At 36.7% G+C, this 22800-nt stretch overlaps 1 protein-coding gene across 3 annotated transcripts in view; it reads left to right on the forward strand.

The window, feature by feature from the left end:
* The window catches only part of LOC117416033 (serine/threonine-protein kinase 32C-like), a 57874-nt gene that overhangs the window by 22457 nt on the left and 12617 nt on the right, over positions 1-22800 (forward strand). For all 3 annotated transcript variants that reach the window (XM_059026154.1, XM_034027051.3, XM_059026155.1), the window contains 2 exons: positions 6384-6439; positions 18885-19036. In XM_059026154.1, coding sequence (XP_058882137.1) covers positions 6384-6439; positions 18885-19036 — 208 coding nt within the window. The remainder of the gene's footprint in view (positions 1-6383; positions 6440-18884; positions 19037-22800) is intronic.

Consider the following 22800-nt stretch of genomic DNA (forward strand, 5'->3'; position numbering starts at 1 on the left):
TCGCCTCCAAAGTCCAGGCGCTGGTGGAGACGGCGATCCCGAGAACCAAGTCACAGGTGAGATCACTACTGGGGTTAGCCGGCTATTATCGCCGTTTTATCCCCGAGTATGCCACCATAGTCAACCCCCTGGTCGATCTCACCCGAAAGGCTGCTCCAAAATTAGTTAAATGGACAGGGCAGTGTCAGGAAGCATTTGATATGATTAAGAAGCGACTCTGTCAAGCTCCCGCTCTGATTTCACCAGATTTCAGCAAAGAGTTCATCCTTCAGACTGATGCCTCCCACATTGGTCTGGGGGCGGTCCTGTCCCAACAAGTTGACGGAGTGGAACACCCTATCATTTATTTGAGCAAAAAAATGGCTCCTAGGGAAATTAACTACTCTGTCATTGAGAAGGAGTGTTTAGCCATCAAATGGGCTACTCATGCTCTTCGCTATTACTTGTTGGGGCGTTCTTTCTCTCTTGTCACTGATCATGCTCCTTTAAGGTGGTTACACACGATGAAGGACAATAACGCTCGGATAACTCGGTGGTATCTGGCGCTGCAACCCTTCCACTATACAGTGAAACATCGTGCGGGTAAGGAGCATCAAAATGCAGATTTTTTTTCAAGGGAGGGGGGACCATTGGGGAATGTAGTGTTGGCCGAGTGTTCCTTCGGCATCACTCTGAGGGGTGAGATATGTGATAGAGAGAGAAAGGATCGATGCTGCAAATCTCCCTCCCGATTAGAAAGGGCGCTGTGTAAGGGGGAAGGTAAGCTGCCGCCTAGATCTGCCACCTCGGTGGTAGGTGGAAACCGGAAGGTGACCATATTAGGAGGGGCGCGTAGCTGCAAGTACTCAGGACGATTCCATTGCAGTCAGCTGCGGGGCAGCCCTCTATTGGAGAAATCATGGCGACGCGTTGGCTGCAGGGAGGAGTTTGCTGGGTACAAAGGGGAAGCAGCTATGTCAAAACCTCCCCTTGCGCTGAGAATGAAATGCAAACGGCCGGAGCCTGTATTGTTTTTATGAGTTTGGATTACGTGTGTTTTGTGTTGCAGAGGAGGAGTGAGCCGCGGACCGGCGATTGATAAAGAGCACGTCCTTGCACTGCACAGCACAGCACAGCACAGCACAGCACCACTCACGGCACCACGCTTCTCTGGAGCGAGAGCACTGCGCGCACAGAGAACGCGGGGACGGACAAAGTCCCGTTTTTGTTTATTTTTAGAAAAGCTGCCGTGTACCCCCCCAATACCATCGCTGGTAAAGGGGTGGACTTATTTTGTGTTTGTTGTTATTATTTTTATTATTATTAAAGTCCACAGACTGTTTTGGGAGAAAAGGATTGTGTGGACTGGATTTATTTACTGCACCACTGCACCTGATCACAGGAGGGTTTCTAAGGGCTCATGACATACAGTTCACCAAATATATTTATTAATGTGGAGGGCAGACACGCATCAAAAAAAGGACAGGAATTAATTCAGTTAGACATTTAAGCAGCTCACTTGCTCTTCGTGTTTAACTTTAGCATAGTTTTTACAGCAAGGGTATTCTCAAACAGCTGCTTTAATACTATAACAAGGGCATAACACAGTTCATGTTAAGTGGTTTTATACAGAACTGTAACCCACAAGAGATATACAACATGACAGGCCAGACACAGCAAAAAACAATAATAATAAAAAAAGCCGCCTGCATTATCATTAAGCTGAACTACTCCACTGCTAACCATAAAATCACCCACCAGCCACTACTTTCTGCCATCTTGGAATCCACAGTAACAACTGACCTGCTCCCTTGCAATATTTATAGTTAAGGATAAACACGCTCATTAACATTTACACGTGAAATGCGGGTTTCCATGCGAAACTGGGTGTGGATTTTCCTGTGTGTTTCGTCAATTACACGAGCAAATGAGATTTACGCTATCCATCTCTTTGGCCGTTTTTTTCGGCCACAAACCTGATTTACATGAGTAATTCTCCCAAATGTGCAAGCGCATCGCTATTTCACGTGTAAATTGACCTGCAGGGAAACCACATGATTGTCAGTTGTTAACAATGTTTTGCTCCCTTCACATCTATATGTCTTTTATTTTTCTTAAAAATATTTCCCAACATAAAACCAATGTCACCTTACAATAATTGATTTTGAGTTTCAGTGTTTTAAAATAAAATATCAAACAGAATGAAATTTCAATGTACCATTTGTAATTCAGTAATATGAGAGAATTGGTCAGGGGTCTGAATACTTTTGCAAGGCACTGTATATATATATATATATATATATTAACTGTTATTATATATCCTATGAGTTCCTCAACTAAAAATAAATAAATAAACATAACAAACAAAGGGTTACTTACTCAAAGATATTTACTCAGTACCACATTTTTTTGCAGAAAGGGGAAACACTCCCATTAAAGTTACCAATCTAGATATAAATAGACTTTTATCTTAAGAACTCATAAGTAGTCTTAATTTGTTTCTTTCTCATTTTAGAATTGTAATGGTGTTTCCTTTCAAATTGTGCTAATGAGGATTTGGAGTAAATAGCTTTGAGAATCAAGTCCAAAGATTATTTTAAGCACTCTCCACATGAATAAAGTGCAGTTCAGGAGAACTAGCTGTTTTTGGAAAAAGTGCAACAGTGACACAAATTTGACCGTCGGTGATATTTCGATTGGTAAACCAAAGTGTTTTTTTACTGAGGATAATCAGGTACAGCATTCATTTTTCAAGGCACTTAATCTTCTAAGTTCTTCTACCCTGTTCTTCTTACAATGTTGTTGTAAAGTACATGTTCCTAGGTCAGCTAACTATGTTTCCTGTAAAGTTCTGAACAGGAAAGCAAGAGCTATGAACATGACACATTGTCATACTTGGTCTTTACATGGGAGATTTCAGATTTTACCATGAGAACTGAGAACAAGAAAAGCATGGAAACCAGTTTACATAATTAGATAGCTGATGTTTCTCAGATACTGCGGCAGCCATCAAAAGGAGGGAGGAGGGTTAGTGTTTGCTGAGTTGTGACAGCAAGATAAATGAACTAGGGAGTATAGCAAATGCTCAGGTAAGTCGAGAAATCTCAATCGGCATGTCTCCTTTCCTTCATATGAGCAGAAAATGGGTCAAGTGCTTTGCAGATGTTCAAGCTAAAAAAAAAAAAAGGTGCTGTTAGGGAAAGGAAGGTACTTTGTATTTGACCTACTTTGTTCACAACTTGTTTCATACACAGACCATTCTGTGTTGAGAATACACATTTTAAGTGTAAACCACCCCAAGGGAATTTAGTCCCCTAAACTCGATTAAGTTTAATTAAATGTTAAATTCAGGGTACTGTCTTTTTTTTACATCGCCCATTGGCATCACTTTCTTTTTTTAACATTTCTAGTTTGCATTCCCAAAATTCACACAATTCACACTCTGTAAGGGTTTGATACACCGCTACTTATCATAGGCAAAAATAAATAAATAAATAAAAATTAATAGATACTGCTTGTGTAATTGCTGTACCATTTTTTGTCCCATTGTATTTTATTATCCAAGATGGAACAACAAAATAGGAGAGCATTCTTACATTACTCCCAAATGGGATATAAACAAACAGTACTGTGTATACTCATCTCTGGTCTAATCTCATCTCAGGTTATCGGGTGCTCAGTTTTCAATGTGTATAATAACACCTTCACATGCGCAATGCCTGCGTCACCCTCCACTAGTTTTATATTTAGCCACATTGGTGTGACCTCGTCTGGTGCAAATAAATGCAATGGTCTTAAAGATACGGTCTAGTAGAATATGTTAGGGAAACAAACATTGTGGTTTTATAAGAGTGATGCACTAGCCTTGAGATTTATCATTTCCCACTATTTTAAATAATAGCCTCTTGATATTTTCATTCAGTGTTCTAGTACAGCTGCGACAAGGCATGCCCCTTCTTGTTGCTTCATGACTCATTATTCTGTTATTATTATTATTATTTCTTAGCAGACGCCCTTATCCAGGGCGACTTACAATTGTTACAAGATATCACATTATTTTTTACATACAATTACATTTTTTTTTTACACATTATTTTTACATATAATTACCCATTTATACAGTTAGGTTTTTACTGGAGCAATCTAGGTAAAGTACCTTGCTCAAGGGTACAGCAGCAGTGTCCCCCACCAGGGGTTGAACCCACAACCCTCCAGTCAAGAGTCCAGAGCCCTAACCACTACTCCACACTGTTGCCATACAGAGCTCATGGGTGTTGTCTGTGATTTCTGGGATGCATTTGCCCTTACATTCTAATTTGTGGCCTGAATACAGAGGGGTGACCTTAATATTGAAGTTGGCTTAATATTACCATCAATAGGAGCAAATGGGGACTGTAAAAAAGGTGTCATTTTTAATGAGGTGGCTTTAAAGCAAGGTTTTCCTGTACTGAATTAGCTTGGTGGAACAGGTCAGTTTTCTAAAATAAATTGCTGCTAATGGAAATCAAGTACTGCAGAAAGAGAATTTGGGCTTTATCTTACCTTCCCATTGATTGTGTATTCATTCTGCATTGTCAAATGCTAGTAAGTGACATTTAACATGGCAACCCCAATACTGAGAAGCATCTGCTTGTTTGAATAAATTAGAATAAAACCTGGCCTGAAGATGGCTTACACAACAATACCAAAAATATACACACAATGTGAATTCTGTTCTAAAATATAGAACTAGTAATACTAAGTTAATACTGGATTGCACTGTGCTATCATAAGTCCTTGAATTTTTGACAGCGACTCGGTCTACAGAAGAAACCACACATTGCATCCCAGTTTGTGTTCACCTATAACATGATAAATGTGATATCACAATATCCAGGAGATTATGTGATAATAATCCAGAAAGCATGATTCTTATTAAGTTCTTTAATAATTGAAAAGCTTAAACACATCTCCCGTTGCTCTACAAATGAAATGCAATCTTCATGAGAAAATGAACCTGCTTCTGCTGTGATTATTGAATTTCTGAACAGACCAAAGGTTAATGAAATGGAAATAAACTGTGTAGAGTATTTCAAGGTGTCTATGAAGTCTTAATGTAAAACACCTTTTGTGTGCTGTGGGGAAGATCCGGTTGCTTTTAATTACCAGTTAATTATCAGTCTTAAAGGACATGATATTAATTTTAAGTCAACCAGTATTCTTTTTTTAATCAATTCTGAAGGTATCCCTATGCACTGTGTTGTTCTACCTGTGGAGTAGAACAGCTGTAGCTTATGAAGACATTTGTGCTGTGTCTTCAGATCTCTGTGGGACATACGATTTCTCTTTGTTGAACACCTCTTCATTATCCACCTGACAAGCTGTACCATACACCCAAACTGTCTCAAAATGAGCTTTGCTGAATATAATATAAACCCTTTTCTACACATTTAAGTCCAAAATGAAAAGGTTTATCCCTCTTTGAGAATAATTTAATAGGAAAGTTGTAAATAAATATTTGCAGAGAAATTGTAGGTTAGCCTGCTTTATTGCTATCTTATGATTAATAGATTACAGCAGTAGCTCCACTGCAGCTATCCTAGTTTCAAAGTTTCCAGAAGAGGGGAATACAACTGAAGCTGTTAATGCTTTTTGTTCTGCTTCAAAAGCAACATGTGTCCGACAAAAGGTGACACATTTTACTTCAACAAATGTCTTAGCCATACACTTAACACGTAAACTAAAAGAGAAATCAATCAGTTATTTCTTTTAGATTACTACATTTACTACATTACAATTAAATTGTTTTATTGTGCAAGATAGCCCCTAGAAAAAAAAATATTTGTAGTTTTGACACAGTCATTAAATGTCTGTGTTTAAACTGTACTGTTTATTTTCTTTATTTAGTGAATGTGAGAAAAAACTACAAAAGCTGTCTGAGCGCAACATTTTTATATTAAAATCTGCAGTTTGTGGTTTCTCTTACAAATGAAACAATTCTTCAAATGTAAGGCGCCGCAAAACAGGATGAGGGATGTAACGTAGGGATGTTTTACCATTTGGGAGGGAACAGAATTTACCATTACCATGAACCTGACCAACTTTTACTGAAAAAAAGAAGGATCTGAAACCGCAATAATATACGTGTTAGGAGCATGAAAAAAACAGAGAGGAAGAAAACGTGTATTTTCTATTTTAATAACTGAAGCATCTCGCCTGGATATTTACATATTTCGAAGCATATCAAAGTATACAAGTCTTGTTGAGGATAGGATATGTTACTGTGTGTGTGTGTGTGTGTATATATATATATATATATATATATATATATATATATATATATATATATATATATATATATATATATCAGGTGCTATGACCGGTATAAAACCTATAAAACAAATTGGTGTTTTGTTTTCTTGCAGTGAATTTTGACCATTTCCAAATTCTTCGGGCCATTGGAAAAGGAAGCTTTGGGAAGGTAAGTATTTCATTGACTTACTATATTATGCATTTGAATGCATTACTATGTTATCCATGTTTTTAATATTACCATTCTTTACAATAATGTTTCATATCAAGGCTGATATCAAGCCTTGACTGATCTTTGCCGAATGGAAATATTTATGCAAACTATATACAGCTACATAGTGAAACTCTAAATGCATTAACATTGGACCCAAGGTAATTTTACGACACTAATTAACCAGCATATTCATTATATAAAATAAGGAAGCATAAATAGCTTTATTAAGTAGGCCCTAAGTAATTATATTTTAATTTCAATTAGTCACAAATACCGTTGCTCCACCGGTTAATTATTTTCAAGTGTTTTTTTATTTTTAATTGTTCATGTCCACTGGGGTCTTGCGAGATTTAAATCTGACCTAAAATAGCTTTTTGAATAATGTTACAGATTTCATTACACATTCTGAGTTTCATTTATTTAATAATAATGCTAAAACTGACTCACTAAGAGATCTGCCATGGGCTTTGAGCATTACATATAAATAAAATGTTGTGTAAATTGAGTATCTTAAGTAATAATAGCTTAAATTCCATTGAATGTTTTATTCTTACAGATACGTAGACTTTCCATGACCACCCAATCTCAAAATCCTTTAAGGAGCGGTCAATGTAAATGACTGTAGTAAGCTTTAGTTTGCATTAAAATGCTGTAAAACATAAATGAAACAGACATGCAACCCATCTGCTATATAACAGTACAATACCCCACTGTACAGTACCCTAGTAAGCTACAGAACTTTGTTTTTACACAAATTGGAAAACATGTAGGAAAATGAAGATTTTTTTTAGATGCTGTATAACCTAATCATTTTTAAAATATTTTTAATGAATTGTTGATACTGTGTTGCGCTCACATATTGGTGTGTATTGATTTTGTAAATAATAAGTACATACAGTACACTGAGATTAGGCAAACATATTGTTGTAATGTAAATTACAGATTGTTTGTCCTGAAGTTGCGCTAGCAAATTTGTACTACGAGGGCCAAACGAAGGGCACAGAGCTATGAAGAACAGACCACTTCAATTCAAACACATCCTCTTAATGGTGGATAGTAATGAAAAATGACCCAATATAAAACACACATCTTACTAGATTTGCTAAAGAGTTTCTGTATACAGTTGAATTACAAAGCATTTCTATAAAAGGGTCTGACTATCATACTAGGGTTTATTCAAATAAGTCCCTTTAAGAAAAGGCTTCTTTCAGCAACACATCAGAGTCTGCTGCAGAATATATTACCATCTGAATGTCTGTTATTTTTAGTCATTAACCATTTGCCTGGAGTCATTGCCTTATTTCACTATTTTTTTTTTTTCACAGAGTTGCTCCCAAAACGTGACCGTATTTGATTCTAGACCATTTCAAGTCAACCTAGCCATATTAGTTGTTTTCCTTTAATGTGTGTTTAACTAAAACTCTTTATATATGTTTCCAACACTATTGCACTTTTCCAAAGTAAGCCTATTGTGAACAGGTTTCGATTCAGGTATTTTGGCTGCTTGGACCTGCACACTCCACGCTTTCCTTTTGCCATGTCTAAACATGAAGAATACAAAATTAGTCGGCATTGTGCTTCACCTTCAGCTGCTAGGCTAACCAGTTACACTGCAGGTAATGAGTTCCTTATCATAGCACTGTGACTTCTTAATTCCAGTAGCCTATGGCAACTGCAGAAGATGTTGGTATGACTATAAGATTGCCTTAGTCTCAGATGGTTGAATTCTGCCATTTATTGTGATAATAGGGCTTCAATTGCACCGGCACTACAGGGGTCCATCTTAACTGTGCAATCAATGCACCATTGGCACAACCCTCAAAGACCAATTACCACTCTGTCAGGCTGGCATAACATCTCTGATGCTTTCATGCTGCTTATGAAGAACAAGGTGGCAATGTGGTGCCAGTGGTTCTGCTTTGCTGAGATTGCAGTGGATTAGAATGACCACCCCTGCAACTCACTTTAGCACAGTTTACAAAGCTGGACACAGAGTGTCCTGTATAGGTTAAAGGAACTGTCCAGCCCCAGGGTGTCTTTCCAATAAGTCAAATCATCCAGTCTCATTAAAGTTCACCAGCCAGCAGGGTAGCCAAACTACTTGAGTTGCTATGAAGCAGTCTGCAATGACACAAGGGGGTCACAAGTTTTATGTCACTATTATACCAAGAAGATGGAAGGTACTGGAAAACCATTAAAATGATTGAGTGGGAGTAATGAAAGAGTTCATATTTGACATTCAGCTTCAATTAAATTTGAATTAGAGCTCTGTGGTGAAATAGAAAAGGAATTAGATACAGCAACAATACACGATAAACTCTTTAAAGGGGTTCTGGAGGCCAAACGTTACTAAATTTAACCATGGAGAACTTAATTCAGACTTAATGGCTTTGAGAGGAAATTAGTCTTGTCAGTGTATCCCAATTAGATTGGGGCAGCTCCTGAATATACCTCAAAGCATTCTGCATGGAAGTTCTGACAGACACACAGTATGCCAGGGGTCCTGGCCAAGTTCCCATGAGACTCAGAGCAGGATTTTCAAAAACCAGTGTTATTGTATCAAACTCGTGGTATAGTAACAAGAGCTTTAGTAGCAAGTGATTTTCAAACAAAATGTGTTAATTAAATCAATCCGTTAATACTTTAAATTGAGTCGATGAGGTCGTTAATGAACGCATTTCTCGTTAAAAAGCTTAAATGTCGCAGGTCACGTACATTACTTCCTGTCTCAACGACTAAATAAGGGGAACTCCTTAATCAAAATGCATGTTAATGAGATGAAGAAAAGTGAATGGAAACATAATTCTCTGTTATGGAAACTACTAGCGTACAGCGAGATGGCTCTCTCACCTCTAATTTCGGAAATCACATTAGAACAATTATTTAATAACAAAATAGGCACAACGACTGCTTGAAAATGCCAAAATCAATGCTACATACCGATTTCTTGATTAACACTGGAGTTATCATTTACAAACTTTTGAAAATCCTGCCCTTCTTTTCCAAGTACAAATGAACTCCTGATAAATTATGACAATTAACACGGATTTGCTTTTAAATTCCCATGCAAACAAAAGAAATAGTGGCAAGAAGCACTGCTCGTTAAGATATTAACATTATTTCGTAAATCAACATAATTTCGGAAGTCATGTTAGCATGATTACTTAAAACGAGATAGGCATAGTGACCTCTTGAAAATGCCAAAATCAATGCTCCATAGCGATTTGTTGATTAACACTGGAGTTATCATTTACGAAAATCCTGCCCTCATTTTCTTAATCTCACCAAAGAGGTTTAGTTTGCATTCACCAACCAGCAATAATAGCAGACACTTATTGATCATCAGCCTTGATCATTCTCTAGATATTTTTCTAATTGGTCTGTTGCTCTGGATTCTGGCAGCATAGTTAATTTAATGGGAACAGGACTGATTTTGTGCTAAAATTCTTGTACCAACTCCTTATGGTAGGAGGAGTCCTTTACTGTACAAATCACTCACTGTTCCATCCAATTTGTTTCAACATCAGATACACACTGGCAGTAATCAAACAACAACAGGTTACCTGGAAAATATAAAACTGTCTGTAAACTTTGTTGGAGATTTATTATAACACCATTTCAGTGGTTACTGTTTCAGTGCTTCAGATTTTAGCAGTACATTACACTTTAGTACTGTGCATAGTCATCATACAGCAAATTCCTAATGACCACCTTATTTATCTGGAGATAGAGAGTCTTTTAGATAGAGCTAAAACTGGATTACATGCTTTTGATTTGTCCGGGGAGCAGCTTTTTTTCTCTTTCACTTACTGCAGAGTCAAAGTCTCACCCCAGCCAAACCATAGATCAAATAATCCATAGCAGCCCTTTTTTGTTATTTTTGCTCTACTGAACTGGATAATATGACTACCGTACGTGACCCTGTTTCTATTCTTTGATGTGATTATATTATATACTGTACCTTATGCATACTGAAGTTTTGTAAGTGGAGGTGCACTGCAAAATCAAAGGTCTACAGACTGGTCCTCAGCTCTCCACACGGGGGAGAACTATCTGTATTTATTATTTACCGATCCCCTTCAACATCATATCACCCCCTTTGACATGCCTTTCCTTGTGTGTTTCACTCTAGTAAAGACTGAACAGTGGTCACTTAAAGATATTGAACACATCCCTATTGTCCAGCCTGCAACATAAAGCAATGGCTAACAGCATCTCAATCATGCTGTACAGCTTTGCCCAAGGACTACAAAAATCCAATAACACATTATGGCTTTGAATCAGTGATACTCAATTAGAAGTATTTATGGTCCACCTAGGAATTACATAAGGAATTAGATAAGAAGATGTAGACAGAACATTGTTAATTCAGGATTTACCATGAATTATTTAATGGAATTTAAATGATAGATTAAGGCTTACACATTACATCCCAATGTATTCCGTACATGGAGAATGACCACAGAATGATAGTTGCTTCCAGGCAAACTCTGTTGTACATACTAAATACAGCTCTTCAGAATTTAAAAATGCTCCTATTTAGTCAGTGGATTAAAAGAATAACAGAAAATCTTGATTTTTCTGAATGATAGAATGATTTGACAATCAGTAAAAATGGGGATCACCATGGGCAGCCAGCACGACGCTGATTTGAAAGCTGTTTGAATGGCAGGTAAATTCATTCTCATTGGTTACTGCCTCTAATTGGGTGTGACAATCTGCAGCAAAGTCTATTCGCTAAATGTCCCTGTGCGGGGTACCCCCACGCCGGGTGTATTTTTGCTTTATTTTGTATAGTTTGGGTTATGTATCATGGGGGAGTTAATGTATATTGGTATGTGAGCACGGGGATGTGGGTTTGTGTGTGTGTGGAATAGTGGTGACAGGGAGGCAGTTCAAATCCTCCCTGTAAAAACGTGAGAATGTGGCTGGAGCCATGAATTGAATAAATGATTAATTAAGGCTCCAGGCACAGGTGTATAAATAGGGTGATCACAGGTGAGAAAGGGGTTAGTGTGTTCGGAGGCGGAATGAGGGTTGGGAGGTAAAGCGAAGCAAAGCTTGAAAAGTCATAACAATTGCTACGCGTGCTGGTTTAACACCAGCACGATACTTATTTGTTCCGTGTCCGTTTGTTTTGTTTGTCTGTTTTGGCCCACGTGCCATTTTGTTTTGTGTAAGTGTTCTGTTTTGTTTAAACTTTTTGTTTACAATAAACACTCGCAACAGCGTGCTCACTCACCAGTCCTGTCTGTGTCCTGCTTTTCCTGGCCTGACATAACCACCAGCCAGCCTGTTCACAGGTCCATAGAGTGAGACGGAAATAATGTTTCTCCAAATATCCCCACAGACTGTATGCAAGGACTGTTCTACAGCTCCACGGTCATGTATTTCTACACAATAGGCATCTTCTCTGCAGTGATTTAGGAACCCAACAAGCACAGCCATTACAGTCATTGAAGTGCTCTAGATTCCATAATCTTAATGGTAGCCAATGATAATACATAACAGACAAAATAATTTCTCTCTTTTTCGTTTTCTCAAACTAAGAGTGTAATACATTTCCAGCATGCTATGGGCTGCATGGATTTTACAGCAAGCTCTTCTAACTGAGCTCAAATATTTGAACTGAAAACACTGATAATTTATTGCAAAGATTCATAAATATTTTATATAAATAATAATATATATACAGTAGCAGGCGCAATTTACACTGCCTCGGAGTTCCTGATCGCATCATAAATTCCAGATTTTCTAAATCCATTGATGTAAATGTTCGGTCTGCTTTTAATTTTTTCAAGCAAATTGGCTTCATCACACTGCCATTCTCATATTCTCATATTCACTTTGACGTCCGACACATTCTTTCCCTTGCCCAGCGCTTCTTTAACCTGTGCTGCATACCAGTCTGTCAGAGGCCGGGATCACTCATTGTATGCCACACTCTGATTGGTGGAAGAATTATTGGCAATCCAATCAAAACCGTCAATAAAGCCAAAATAAATTCCCCGCCAAAATTTCCTGTTATACGCTATTTATTTATTAGCAGACGCCCTTATCCAGTTATCAAAGTTATCTTTGGTATAATATTTTGCTTACCATACTTCAGTTTGTGATCTGCCGGGACCAGCTGGAGTTTTTCAATCTCCTCCTTTTGTTTCACCACCATATTGCAGGCTGTCTCCCTGAGACGAATGGGGGGTGTGGGGGAGCTGTTCATCCTGCTCTTTAAGGTTTTGGGGCTACCTGTCTCCTTGAATATACAAGACCAGCTGCACATATAGTAAAACAAATCCATAATTGGTGGTGTCCCAACTAAATGTTTCAGTCCTTATTTATCAAAGTGAAATTCATCTAGTTACAGTAGCTACCATGCTCAGCTACTGAAAGATGGACTTATACACGGGAAGGAATTGTAATGGAATTGGCCGGAAGGGTAACACTTGTTGTCATTATTAGAAATCAGTGTTTGTGCCTTAAGTTCCCTTTCCCCATGGAAGTCTGTGAAGCTAGCTTAATACGCAAGCCACATAAGAGACTTCAGCTTGTGTCATGTTGAGTAAAGTTACTGAAGATAGCACAGCCCCAGAGTGTTGACCATGTTACTGAATGCATATACTTAATGATATGCAATTAACTCGCTCTGAAATCATTTTTCAGAATTTTTTTTTTTTCTTTTCTGGTTGGCATCCTAGGGTAGTATAAAACTAAACAACCTTAAACATGTAAAGCTATAGCAAACTAAAGTCTCAATTTAATTTTAAAATGAGTTCAGTCAATGTAATAATTGATAGCACTAGCTCACCCTGCTGAACAATAGAAGCAACTTTACTGCAACACAGCTTTATTTAGTCTGTGATTACACATTATTGCATACAAAGTTGTGCTGAAGCTGCTGGCACTTTTAGAATTGACCTGACCTAGAAAATAAGACTTGCTGTTCCTGGCTACATTCAGTATAAACCCTGAATACCATCTCCTTCGCCAGGCAAATCCCAGGAGTGCCGTTCTGTGACAACAATTGATATGGGTTCTAACTATAGCATAATAATCTAGGGATCGGAATGCTTTAAAAAGTAACAGTCTCTAACGACCTTGGCAAAACTACAATCCATTATAATGACAGCTACAGTTAAGAAAAAAATGGATGTGAGGACTATTTAAATGAGTTTGGAACTTTTTTAAGACTGGTAAATTGGGATTGGCTGTGGTCTTTAAGAAATAAAGAACAAATAGGTCTTAAATATTAACTTTGCAGTGAGAAAACAAGCACATTTAAAATTGAATAAACACTTTTTAAATGGGTAGAGCTGAATGGAGCAGAAAGGAAATCATTACTGAATCTCTGACATGAACCTCCCCTCGGCCCCATTATTTTCTTTCCACTCTAATGAGAATCATGCAGCCAGTAGCGCTCTACTGCAATGGGTTTCTTTATGATTCCTCAACCACAATACTCCCTTAATCACAGGGTTGTAATATATATCATTCTATTTGTACCACTCAATCACAGAGACATTATAAATGATGGTGAGAGGTATTTGTTGTGAACTTTCAAAGTTATTGATGGTGATCTGTGTTGTTGATTGCGGTGAACTCTTGTAAAATAATTCGACGATGCCGTTATATTTTCAGTGAGAATGCGGTAGGTCACTGTTTTACAACAGCCATTTAAAATTGTTACTGGTACAACAGGTGTTCCCAGCTGGAGACACTGGTCCTGGAGATGAAAGTGTTGAAAACCACTGTTCTGCTGTATATCAGAAAAGCACATTGTTTTGGGGTCAGTGAAAAAACACCTTAATGCAGCTGAACAAAAGGCTTTTGTAATCATAATTATGTTTCCCATAGAAAAACTATGTAATTATCATTCTGAAAGGGAAACGTAGACTTGTCTGACAAGACAGGTTGGGTGTTTAATGTAGAGGAATGGATTCAAAATGCCAGTTGACGTCAAACAGATGCTATCAAGCCAGCGATGTGTCTTGTACATATTTACCAGCATCCTATAATATCTGTCATATCAAACTTGGAGTGCAGGTAAACAGAGATAGATGCATCCATAAATTGTGATTCACTGGCATTATGCCAGGGCTGGATGGTTGAGAGAAGAGCAGGCTGACCTTGATAGGCACAGGCTGAGTTTCAGTACTCTAAACCATCTGGACAGATGGAACAGCAGTTCAGAATATTAAATAGAGTATCACCACAACAGCCACACTCATAGCCAATGTGTAAGTGTTATGTGCCAGTTACTCAAATGTGCTGCTTTTAAGGTGCTCTGAGTTGATTGGTATTCAATCAAGTAGTAAGAAACCTGCCAATTTAAATATCCATCAATAACATGTTGTGGAATCTCAAAGCTCTTTACTCCCAATTGCCAATAGCGCAATGTATGTGTAGGGCAGCAGTGTGGAGTAGTGGTTAGGGCTCTGGACTCTTGACCGGAGGGTTGTTGGTTCAATCCCAGGTGGGGGACACTGCTGCTGTACCCTTGAGCAAGGTACTTTACCTAGATTGCTCCAGTAAAAACCCAACTGTATAAATGGGTAATTGTATGTAAAAATAATGTGATATCTTGTAACAATTGTAAGTCACCCTGGATAAGGACATCTGCTAAGAAATAAATAATAATAATGTATTCACAAAGTAAAAGCAAACCCATTGAAGTTACCAAACCAGAAATAAACAACTCAGATGTTTAATTTATGGGGCTTTCTAGTAAATATAAATTGTTTTGCATTTATTTGAGGCAACTTTGCTGTATCAAACCCAAGTCTCCCCTGGTGTGCCATGCAGTGGCCTGAAACCTAGTCTCCTAAAACCAAGTTCCAAGCCACAGAGTGGCTTCGAGTTTCCTCAGGTTAAGCCTTACAAACTTGCAGTCAGCCTTTCTAATATATTGTAATATAGATGAAGGTAGAGATGTTGTGGGTGTACAACCCTGCATTTAAAAGCTATGTGTTGATTCATCATTTGACTTGGCTTTGATTTGTTGTACCAATCCACATTTATTTGATTTTATACGTTGTACAGCATATCAGTGGTCCTCAAAGTGCCTGTCGGTTCCCGTGACAGCACCTGACGCAATCTGGAACACTGCAATACTGATCCAGCAGTAGAGGAACTAAAGCCATTACAGTCTACTCTGGGCTCTCAAACTCTGGGCTCTCAATCTCTGCTTTTGTTCCATTTGATAAATATGTTTTATTTTTAACCTCTTTTATATAATTTCATGTTTTGGAATAAGCGCAGTAGTTCGTTTAATGTGGGAAAAAAAGAGAAATGATAATTTCCAGTACCTTCTGACAAATACACAGATGTCCCATTGGCCAGAAAACTTTGAGGACCACAGCCTGTTGTACATTAGAGGTTTGTCGTTAGCATCTCTTATAGATGAGCTGTTACAGTGCTTGATTTAATAATCCCTCTATGGGCAGTAAAACAATTACTTGTCGTCTGTATCTGCTGGTATTGTTAAATAAAGATCATCAATAAAAAGATCAAATAATAATCCCCTGTAGTAAGAAACAGCTGAAAATGGGGTATGTTCTTACTGTTGCAGTAGACATCCGAATGCAATGGAAAAGGTAATAACAATGATTGACTGAGTTTATCTTTTTAAAATATCCAATATCTTTTTCATTTGTACTATTCAGTGAATTACAACAATGTATTTTTCTTATAAAACTGTCATGTTTTTATATCCTGACTTTTTTTCACTCTGATTCTTTTGTAGACATTTCCAGCGAGAGACATTATACTATGATGATAAAATATTTATTTTCAGAAATGTACTATAGATGGTATGAATAATTCTTTAAAATTGGGTCCTAAAACATGTAATATTCTTATCAGGGGGATTCTGAAATTAATGACATTGGTTAAGTAAAATAACAACTGTCTGACATTCTGGATAAGACACATTCTGGTGGCTTTTGGTCAGTTTTATCTTACAACATTGTTGTTAAAGGCCATATACCTAATGAGATAATCCAGCAAATATGTGGTTATCATCTTTCACTATTGGAATGACATTGTAAACGTGTGATTTTTTTGTCTTGATTATTATTATTATTTTTTTAAGTACAGTGGTCCCTTGGTATTTTGCTACCTAAAGAATTTGTGAATTAATGAATCGTGGAATAACTAGAGATCACTGTAGCAGTTTACAGTCACATTGCTTACTCTCAGCAAACAATAATCTTTCAGCTGCGCTTTGCTATTGATCATTTTTATTCCACAGTGGTACTTTGTTATATACAGTGTCTTGAATATACAAACACACATTTATTTTATACAAAGCAATACAATGTTTATATTTATCATCTTACTGGGAGACAAAACATGGGTTAGGTTGAGCGTATGAACCCCTGTCAGAATTACAATCAAGAAAGACATTTTTTCTAAAACTGCTTTTCAATGCATTTTAAACAAGTAACTAGGTAACGCATACAGTACAGTACAGCCCACATAACCTGGGCACCTGTGGGCTATTTTGGAAAAAAAAACATTATAATTTATTGTTAAAAAGGTATTGACTGCTATGTTTACTTCTAAAGAGAGGACCTCATGTTGTAATTGTTGAACTGAAGAGTAATCTCATTGGTTTTGTGCTCAATGAACCAGAAAAAAACAAATCCCAAAGATAATATAGTTTACACCTCACCACGGTCAGCCCTCCTCATTTTGAGATGGGAGTCCTGAATTGTTTAAGTCTCTCCACACTGGTTGTGGTATACACGTGTCTCACTGAAGCGTTATTCTGTAGAACTGCAGGAGGTTGTCAGTGAGAAGGAGTTAATGGAGGGTTTATCTCAGATAGTAGTATTTACATTTCAAAGACCAGACTGTGTAAATAATCCTCTTTAACATGTTAGAAATGACTGCGACATAGAGAGCTTCCCATTCGTAGATACACAGAACCATAACTTCAGCAGCAGCTAGCATGGTCTCTACTGAATAGCTGAGATAAATAAATACATAACCTACATTTTGGTATTTTGTTTACTGAGTACCAATTAGCTGCACATTCCTTTAATTTAAAGAAACATCCATATGCCAGTATAGTAATTTATACAAACATATCCTGGAATATGAATTCCTTGTATGTGCTCAGTTTATCTATGACTGGTTGTACAGGCTGTTCATTTCTACACTCACCAGCTGGTTTAATGAATCACCTAACAGAGCTACCTAGTATTTATCAGCACTACACTCCTATTAACTTTTCAGTATTAGGTCCCTCCACTTTTACAAAAGAGCCAGACTCGACTGCCGTTGTGATTATAGAACTGTTAACCTCATCTTACCAACAGGGTCAGAATCCGCAGTGGCAGTGCATCCCCTACACTGCTTGTTAAAATAATGTAGTATATGGAATCATCATGCTGCAGATTCAGTTTTTATTAGCATTTTTACCAATCCAAATAAATTATACTTTTATTTTTTGGTAACATTTAAACCCCAGGGATACAAGTCAAGTAAATAGGACAGCTCATTAATCCATGGTGGCTTTTGTTCTATCACTTTGTTGCTTACTCTGCTCTTAATATGCTTATAGTTATCACATCAAAGGTGTGGACTTTGCAAATTCATATGCTAATACCTTTGCAGGGCAATTTGATTGTATTTAAATTCATGCTGAAAGCATTTTATAGCTATATTCAAAGCAGTTTAATAACATGCATTTATGCAGTTGAATTTCTGCTCTGGTTATGTATTCATTTCCAGAAACCGTATCATGTTTGTCTTTTTTTTTTTTGCTAACTTGATACTTAAGTTATTACTAGTACGGGGGTGATTTGAAGTAAAAAATAATAATAATGAGAATCAAATGGTTTGTTTAAAAAAGTAGAAGATATTTAAGACCTTGTTAAAATAAAGCAAATTAATTGGTTTTGCTTTACAGTAGTTACCCTTCAGCCGGTCTCACTGTCTCCTCCTCTTTAATTTGCATTCAATGGGAAATGTTTTACTGACATAAATTGATCATTAAAATTATGATCCTTGATGACTGTAATGATAGTAACAATACATACAATATATATTGATGCTCAGACTTGTACTATGTTCTCAAAGCTAATGTATTAACCATTACACCCAGTTGAATAAATGCATATTAATGCTAGAGCTTTATAAGTGTATAAAATTGGTACTTCCAATAAATTAATGGAAGGGGGAGGTGGTACCTTTTGTACAGTGGTTAAAGGCATACATCTACATTTTCAAAATACTCTATGAAATGTTTCATTTTCTTACTGGTGTGTTTTATAATATTCACAATTGCTTTTTCTGCTTAGGTCTTTATTTACCAGGAACTCGTATCCCTTTAAGACACTGAGTATCCCTTTAAGACATGTTCATTTTACCCACAAATATTCTTTGTTCTTGTTTTTAGGTATGCATTGTGCAGAAGAGGGACACAGAGAAGATGTACGCTATGAAGTATATGAACAAACAGCAGTGCATTGAGAGAGACGAGGTCCGGAATGTCTTTAGAGAGCTGGAGATTCTACAGGAAATTGAACATGTATTTTTAGTAAATCTCTGGTGACTATCCTGTGTTTTTAAACTACTTTGATGTATTGCATGGTGTGAAAGAAGTTAGATGACCAAGGTGATAGAAACAGAGCAACACAAACCCTCAAAACTTTAAAATAACATTATATTCAGATTTTATTTTATTTTATATCCATAGATTTTAAAAGTGGGTATTGTTGCATGTGCAGGTGTTCATTTAATATTATCAGCTACTGTACCATCTACTTAAAATCAACCAAAATCAACCACCCAGGCTAGCTTGCAGTATTTTTTGGTGGTTCAGCCTTTTTCAAACAAAAAAACAAACAAAAAAATACATAAATGAAAATTGTGCCTGTATGGAACTTCTATTATCTTTAGTGAATAGAGAGCGCGTCCATCCCATTTTACCAACAATGAACGCTAAGTTTTAAAACACTGCTGTAGTCCATTGCAGTGTTGTCCTTCTCATTCAATTCCAGCCATCCTGCACCTGAAACTCTTACACAAAAATAGATGCCTAGCACCCCCATTTTCTAACAACAGTATTACTCCCTGAAGTGTGTGGCTTGGTAATGCTCTTCTTTATAGTCAACTGCCCAAGTGGGTCATTACCCACTTCATTGAGTTGTGCTGCTAAATTCAGTTTGGCTCCCTCTGCTCTGGGAGTTAGCAGGGCAGAGTATATTCTCTTCCATTATACACAGCTGATGCAGCGACGGGTGGTATGCAAACTTTGCTGCAAGTGCTCCAGAAATCTGCAGAGGGCTTCTTTTTCAGGTCAGATGCTGTTCTCCCCTAGAGCTCCTTGTTTCCATAGTGACTAGAACATGTGATGACAATGTTTACATGATATTAATAATAATACAAATAAAGGGCATTTGTTGCATATTATTATTATTATTATTATTATTATTATTATTATTATTATTATTATTATTATTATTTGCTCACATTCACTTTAATATGTGATTTTACAGGACAGTTATGCAGCTCAGTTATACAGCGACTTTTGAACTGCTTGCATAGTTTTATAGGAGCAAAGATACTATGTACTGTATTTACTTTACCTACAGAAACATTTCTGAAATGAACTTGAGAGCTTGTGAAATGTCCCTTTTAAAGAAGCCAATCTACAGTATTCCTTTTGAATTTGCCAACCAAAATCCTTGCTTTTTTAAACCAGTAGCCTTCACACCATTCTTAAGAAATTCTGTTTGTCTTGTCTTGTCTGTTTGTCTTCAAATGCAAAACTGCATTTGCACAGAGATATGACAAATTACATCTCTCAAAATGTGCTTTGCTTTTCAGTCTACGCTAGGTTTAAAACATGCCAGTTATTACTTAGGAGGGGCTGACCCAACTGAATAATAAAATACATCCCCAGTGTATTTATATGATAGATCATACTGTATGGACAGCACTATTTATATGACAATGGTAAACACCACAGAATTGCATGTTAACATTATTCACAGAGGAACTCTTGGTGTTGCATTATTGTGAAATACAGTTAAGTTTCAAAACCCTTTTATATAGAAAAAAAAACATGTTGTGTGAATCAAACACACTGACACTTTCGTGATTAAATTCAGTGTGTGGACTGGTTTCATAGCATTAATAATGTATTTGACTCAATGTCATGAACCATCAGCATTCTCACTTGCAACATTGATAAACAATAAAGCCCTTCTCTTCTAATGGGGACATTTATAGCTATCCTTTCCTACATATTCAGTGTTGTCAGACAAGTTGAACATTACTTCAAGAACTGTCCAGATTATGATCCTGGGTTTGTTATCGGACCAAGCTTGAAAGGTGTATGTGAAAATGAGATGTTCTGTTGTGTGGAATTTCCTGAACTCATTATTTGTGGCATTTTAGTGGAAATGGAGAGGGGAAAGAGGATTACATTTAGGCTGTATTGAGGCATAAATCAGGTCTGTGAATCTCTATGCATAGTGATGTATCTGTATGATTTAAAGGGCATTGGGAAACAACTGACTTTTTCTCTTTCACATTTTAATTACTTGAGTGCCAATCTTTGTCATTTTAATTTTACCATTTGCGTCTACAAATACCCATGTGTACAGCGTATTAAACGGGAGTAGTTACAGGAGGTGTTGGCACATATTTAAGAACAGGGCATCGAACCTGTCTGAATTGTGCAATCGGAAACCAATGCATAGCAAGTGAGGAAGGAATGTTTTTACTCCCTGCTCCTTGTTTACTTTCTTTAAGAAATGAATTAATTCAGTCCCAGGCAAACATGTCTTACACGGTGTAATAATGCACCCTGAATCCTTGATTTAATTTAATTTGGATTATCTGTGATGTGCCATTTATTATCCTGTTCATTCTAGACCAAAGCCTTCTGAAAGATCCTCCCTCAGTCAGCCATATGCTTCTAAAAAGCACTTAATGAAGCATACTGTAATACGTTTTTACTTGTGATTGAGGTGCACTGGCAGTGCTTTATGCCATTGTTTTTAAAAATGCTCCTTTAAAATGATCTTTTCCATACTTGTACCTTTCTTTTACTAAGCCTGTCCATGCAATTGCACTTGTAATTATACACAGCAGCACTCACACTGGAATATGCAGAAACAGGAGAATGTACAAGGACCAACTCCTACAGGATGACAGTACAGTGACCTCTATTACCTACAAACTGACTTTTAACAAATGTTAGGTTACATATAGGTCAAGCTCAAGGAAAGATATGTAGGCTTTTGGGGTGTGCTTAAAGGAGACAAGTCAATAAACTTTTGGTTTGTAAGATGCCTATTTATTAAACAGATAGCACATAGAAAAATAAACTCAACATTTTAATATGTATGTATGTGTATATATATATATATATATATATATATATATATATATATATATATATATATATATATATATATATATATATATATATATATATATAATTTTCTATGAGCTGTGAGTCACATCTGCATGTATCAACTACTCAAGTCTTGAGTGTCATTTAATCCAAGCTAGGGGAAGGTCTACACTGTATAGTCTTACTGCAAAAGTTTTCTTCAGTTTAATATTAAATGGCACAGCATGGCTTATATTTTTCAGGGATTGACTTCTTTAAATATATCTCTAGGCATGTTCATATCTGTTGTTAAAATGTAATTCAGTATGATTCTTCAAGCCATAGGGGAACCTTCTTCTCCTGTGACATTATAAATGTTGTGTATCGGTCAATGCTAAAACATAGTCTGCCCTTTGCTACAATTATTCATTGAGGATTCATATTTACATATTTTGTAAAATTATTTAAACTAAAATAGTTTCATGTATTGATTTCCTGTCTGTAATAATATCTATGCAACCGCCCAAAATTAGATTCGATGGATCAAATAACATTGTGTTAGATCAAAATGAAATCAGGAAGCCTTTGCTTAATGGAAGCTTTTAACAAGATGACGTAACAGCCCAATCCCCAAGACGATTTTAAAATATTGTAGAAAATGAAGCAACGAAGCAGGGAAAGGTACTAGGAAAAGGCTATTGATAAGGTTTAAAAAAGTTGAAATATAATGGATCAATCCATGAATTTCATCTAATAGAAGGCATACTGACACCTGTATTTTATATTCTATATTGTCAACACACGTCTGCTCCAGACCAATATGACAGAATACCCTTCAGATCACTGTATGTAGTACCCACAGTTGTATTTAAAAAATACAATGGCTTTGAATGGCAATAAAAGCTTCAATCTATAGGACTTTCTCTGTGCCCCTTTTCATAAGTTATATATGTGTAAAAAGCATTCA

Source organism: Acipenser ruthenus, chromosome 7 (genome assembly GCF_902713425.1).
Source record: "Acipenser ruthenus chromosome 7, fAciRut3.2 maternal haplotype, whole genome shotgun sequence".
Taxonomy (NCBI): Eukaryota; Metazoa; Chordata; class Actinopteri; order Acipenseriformes; family Acipenseridae; genus Acipenser; species Acipenser ruthenus.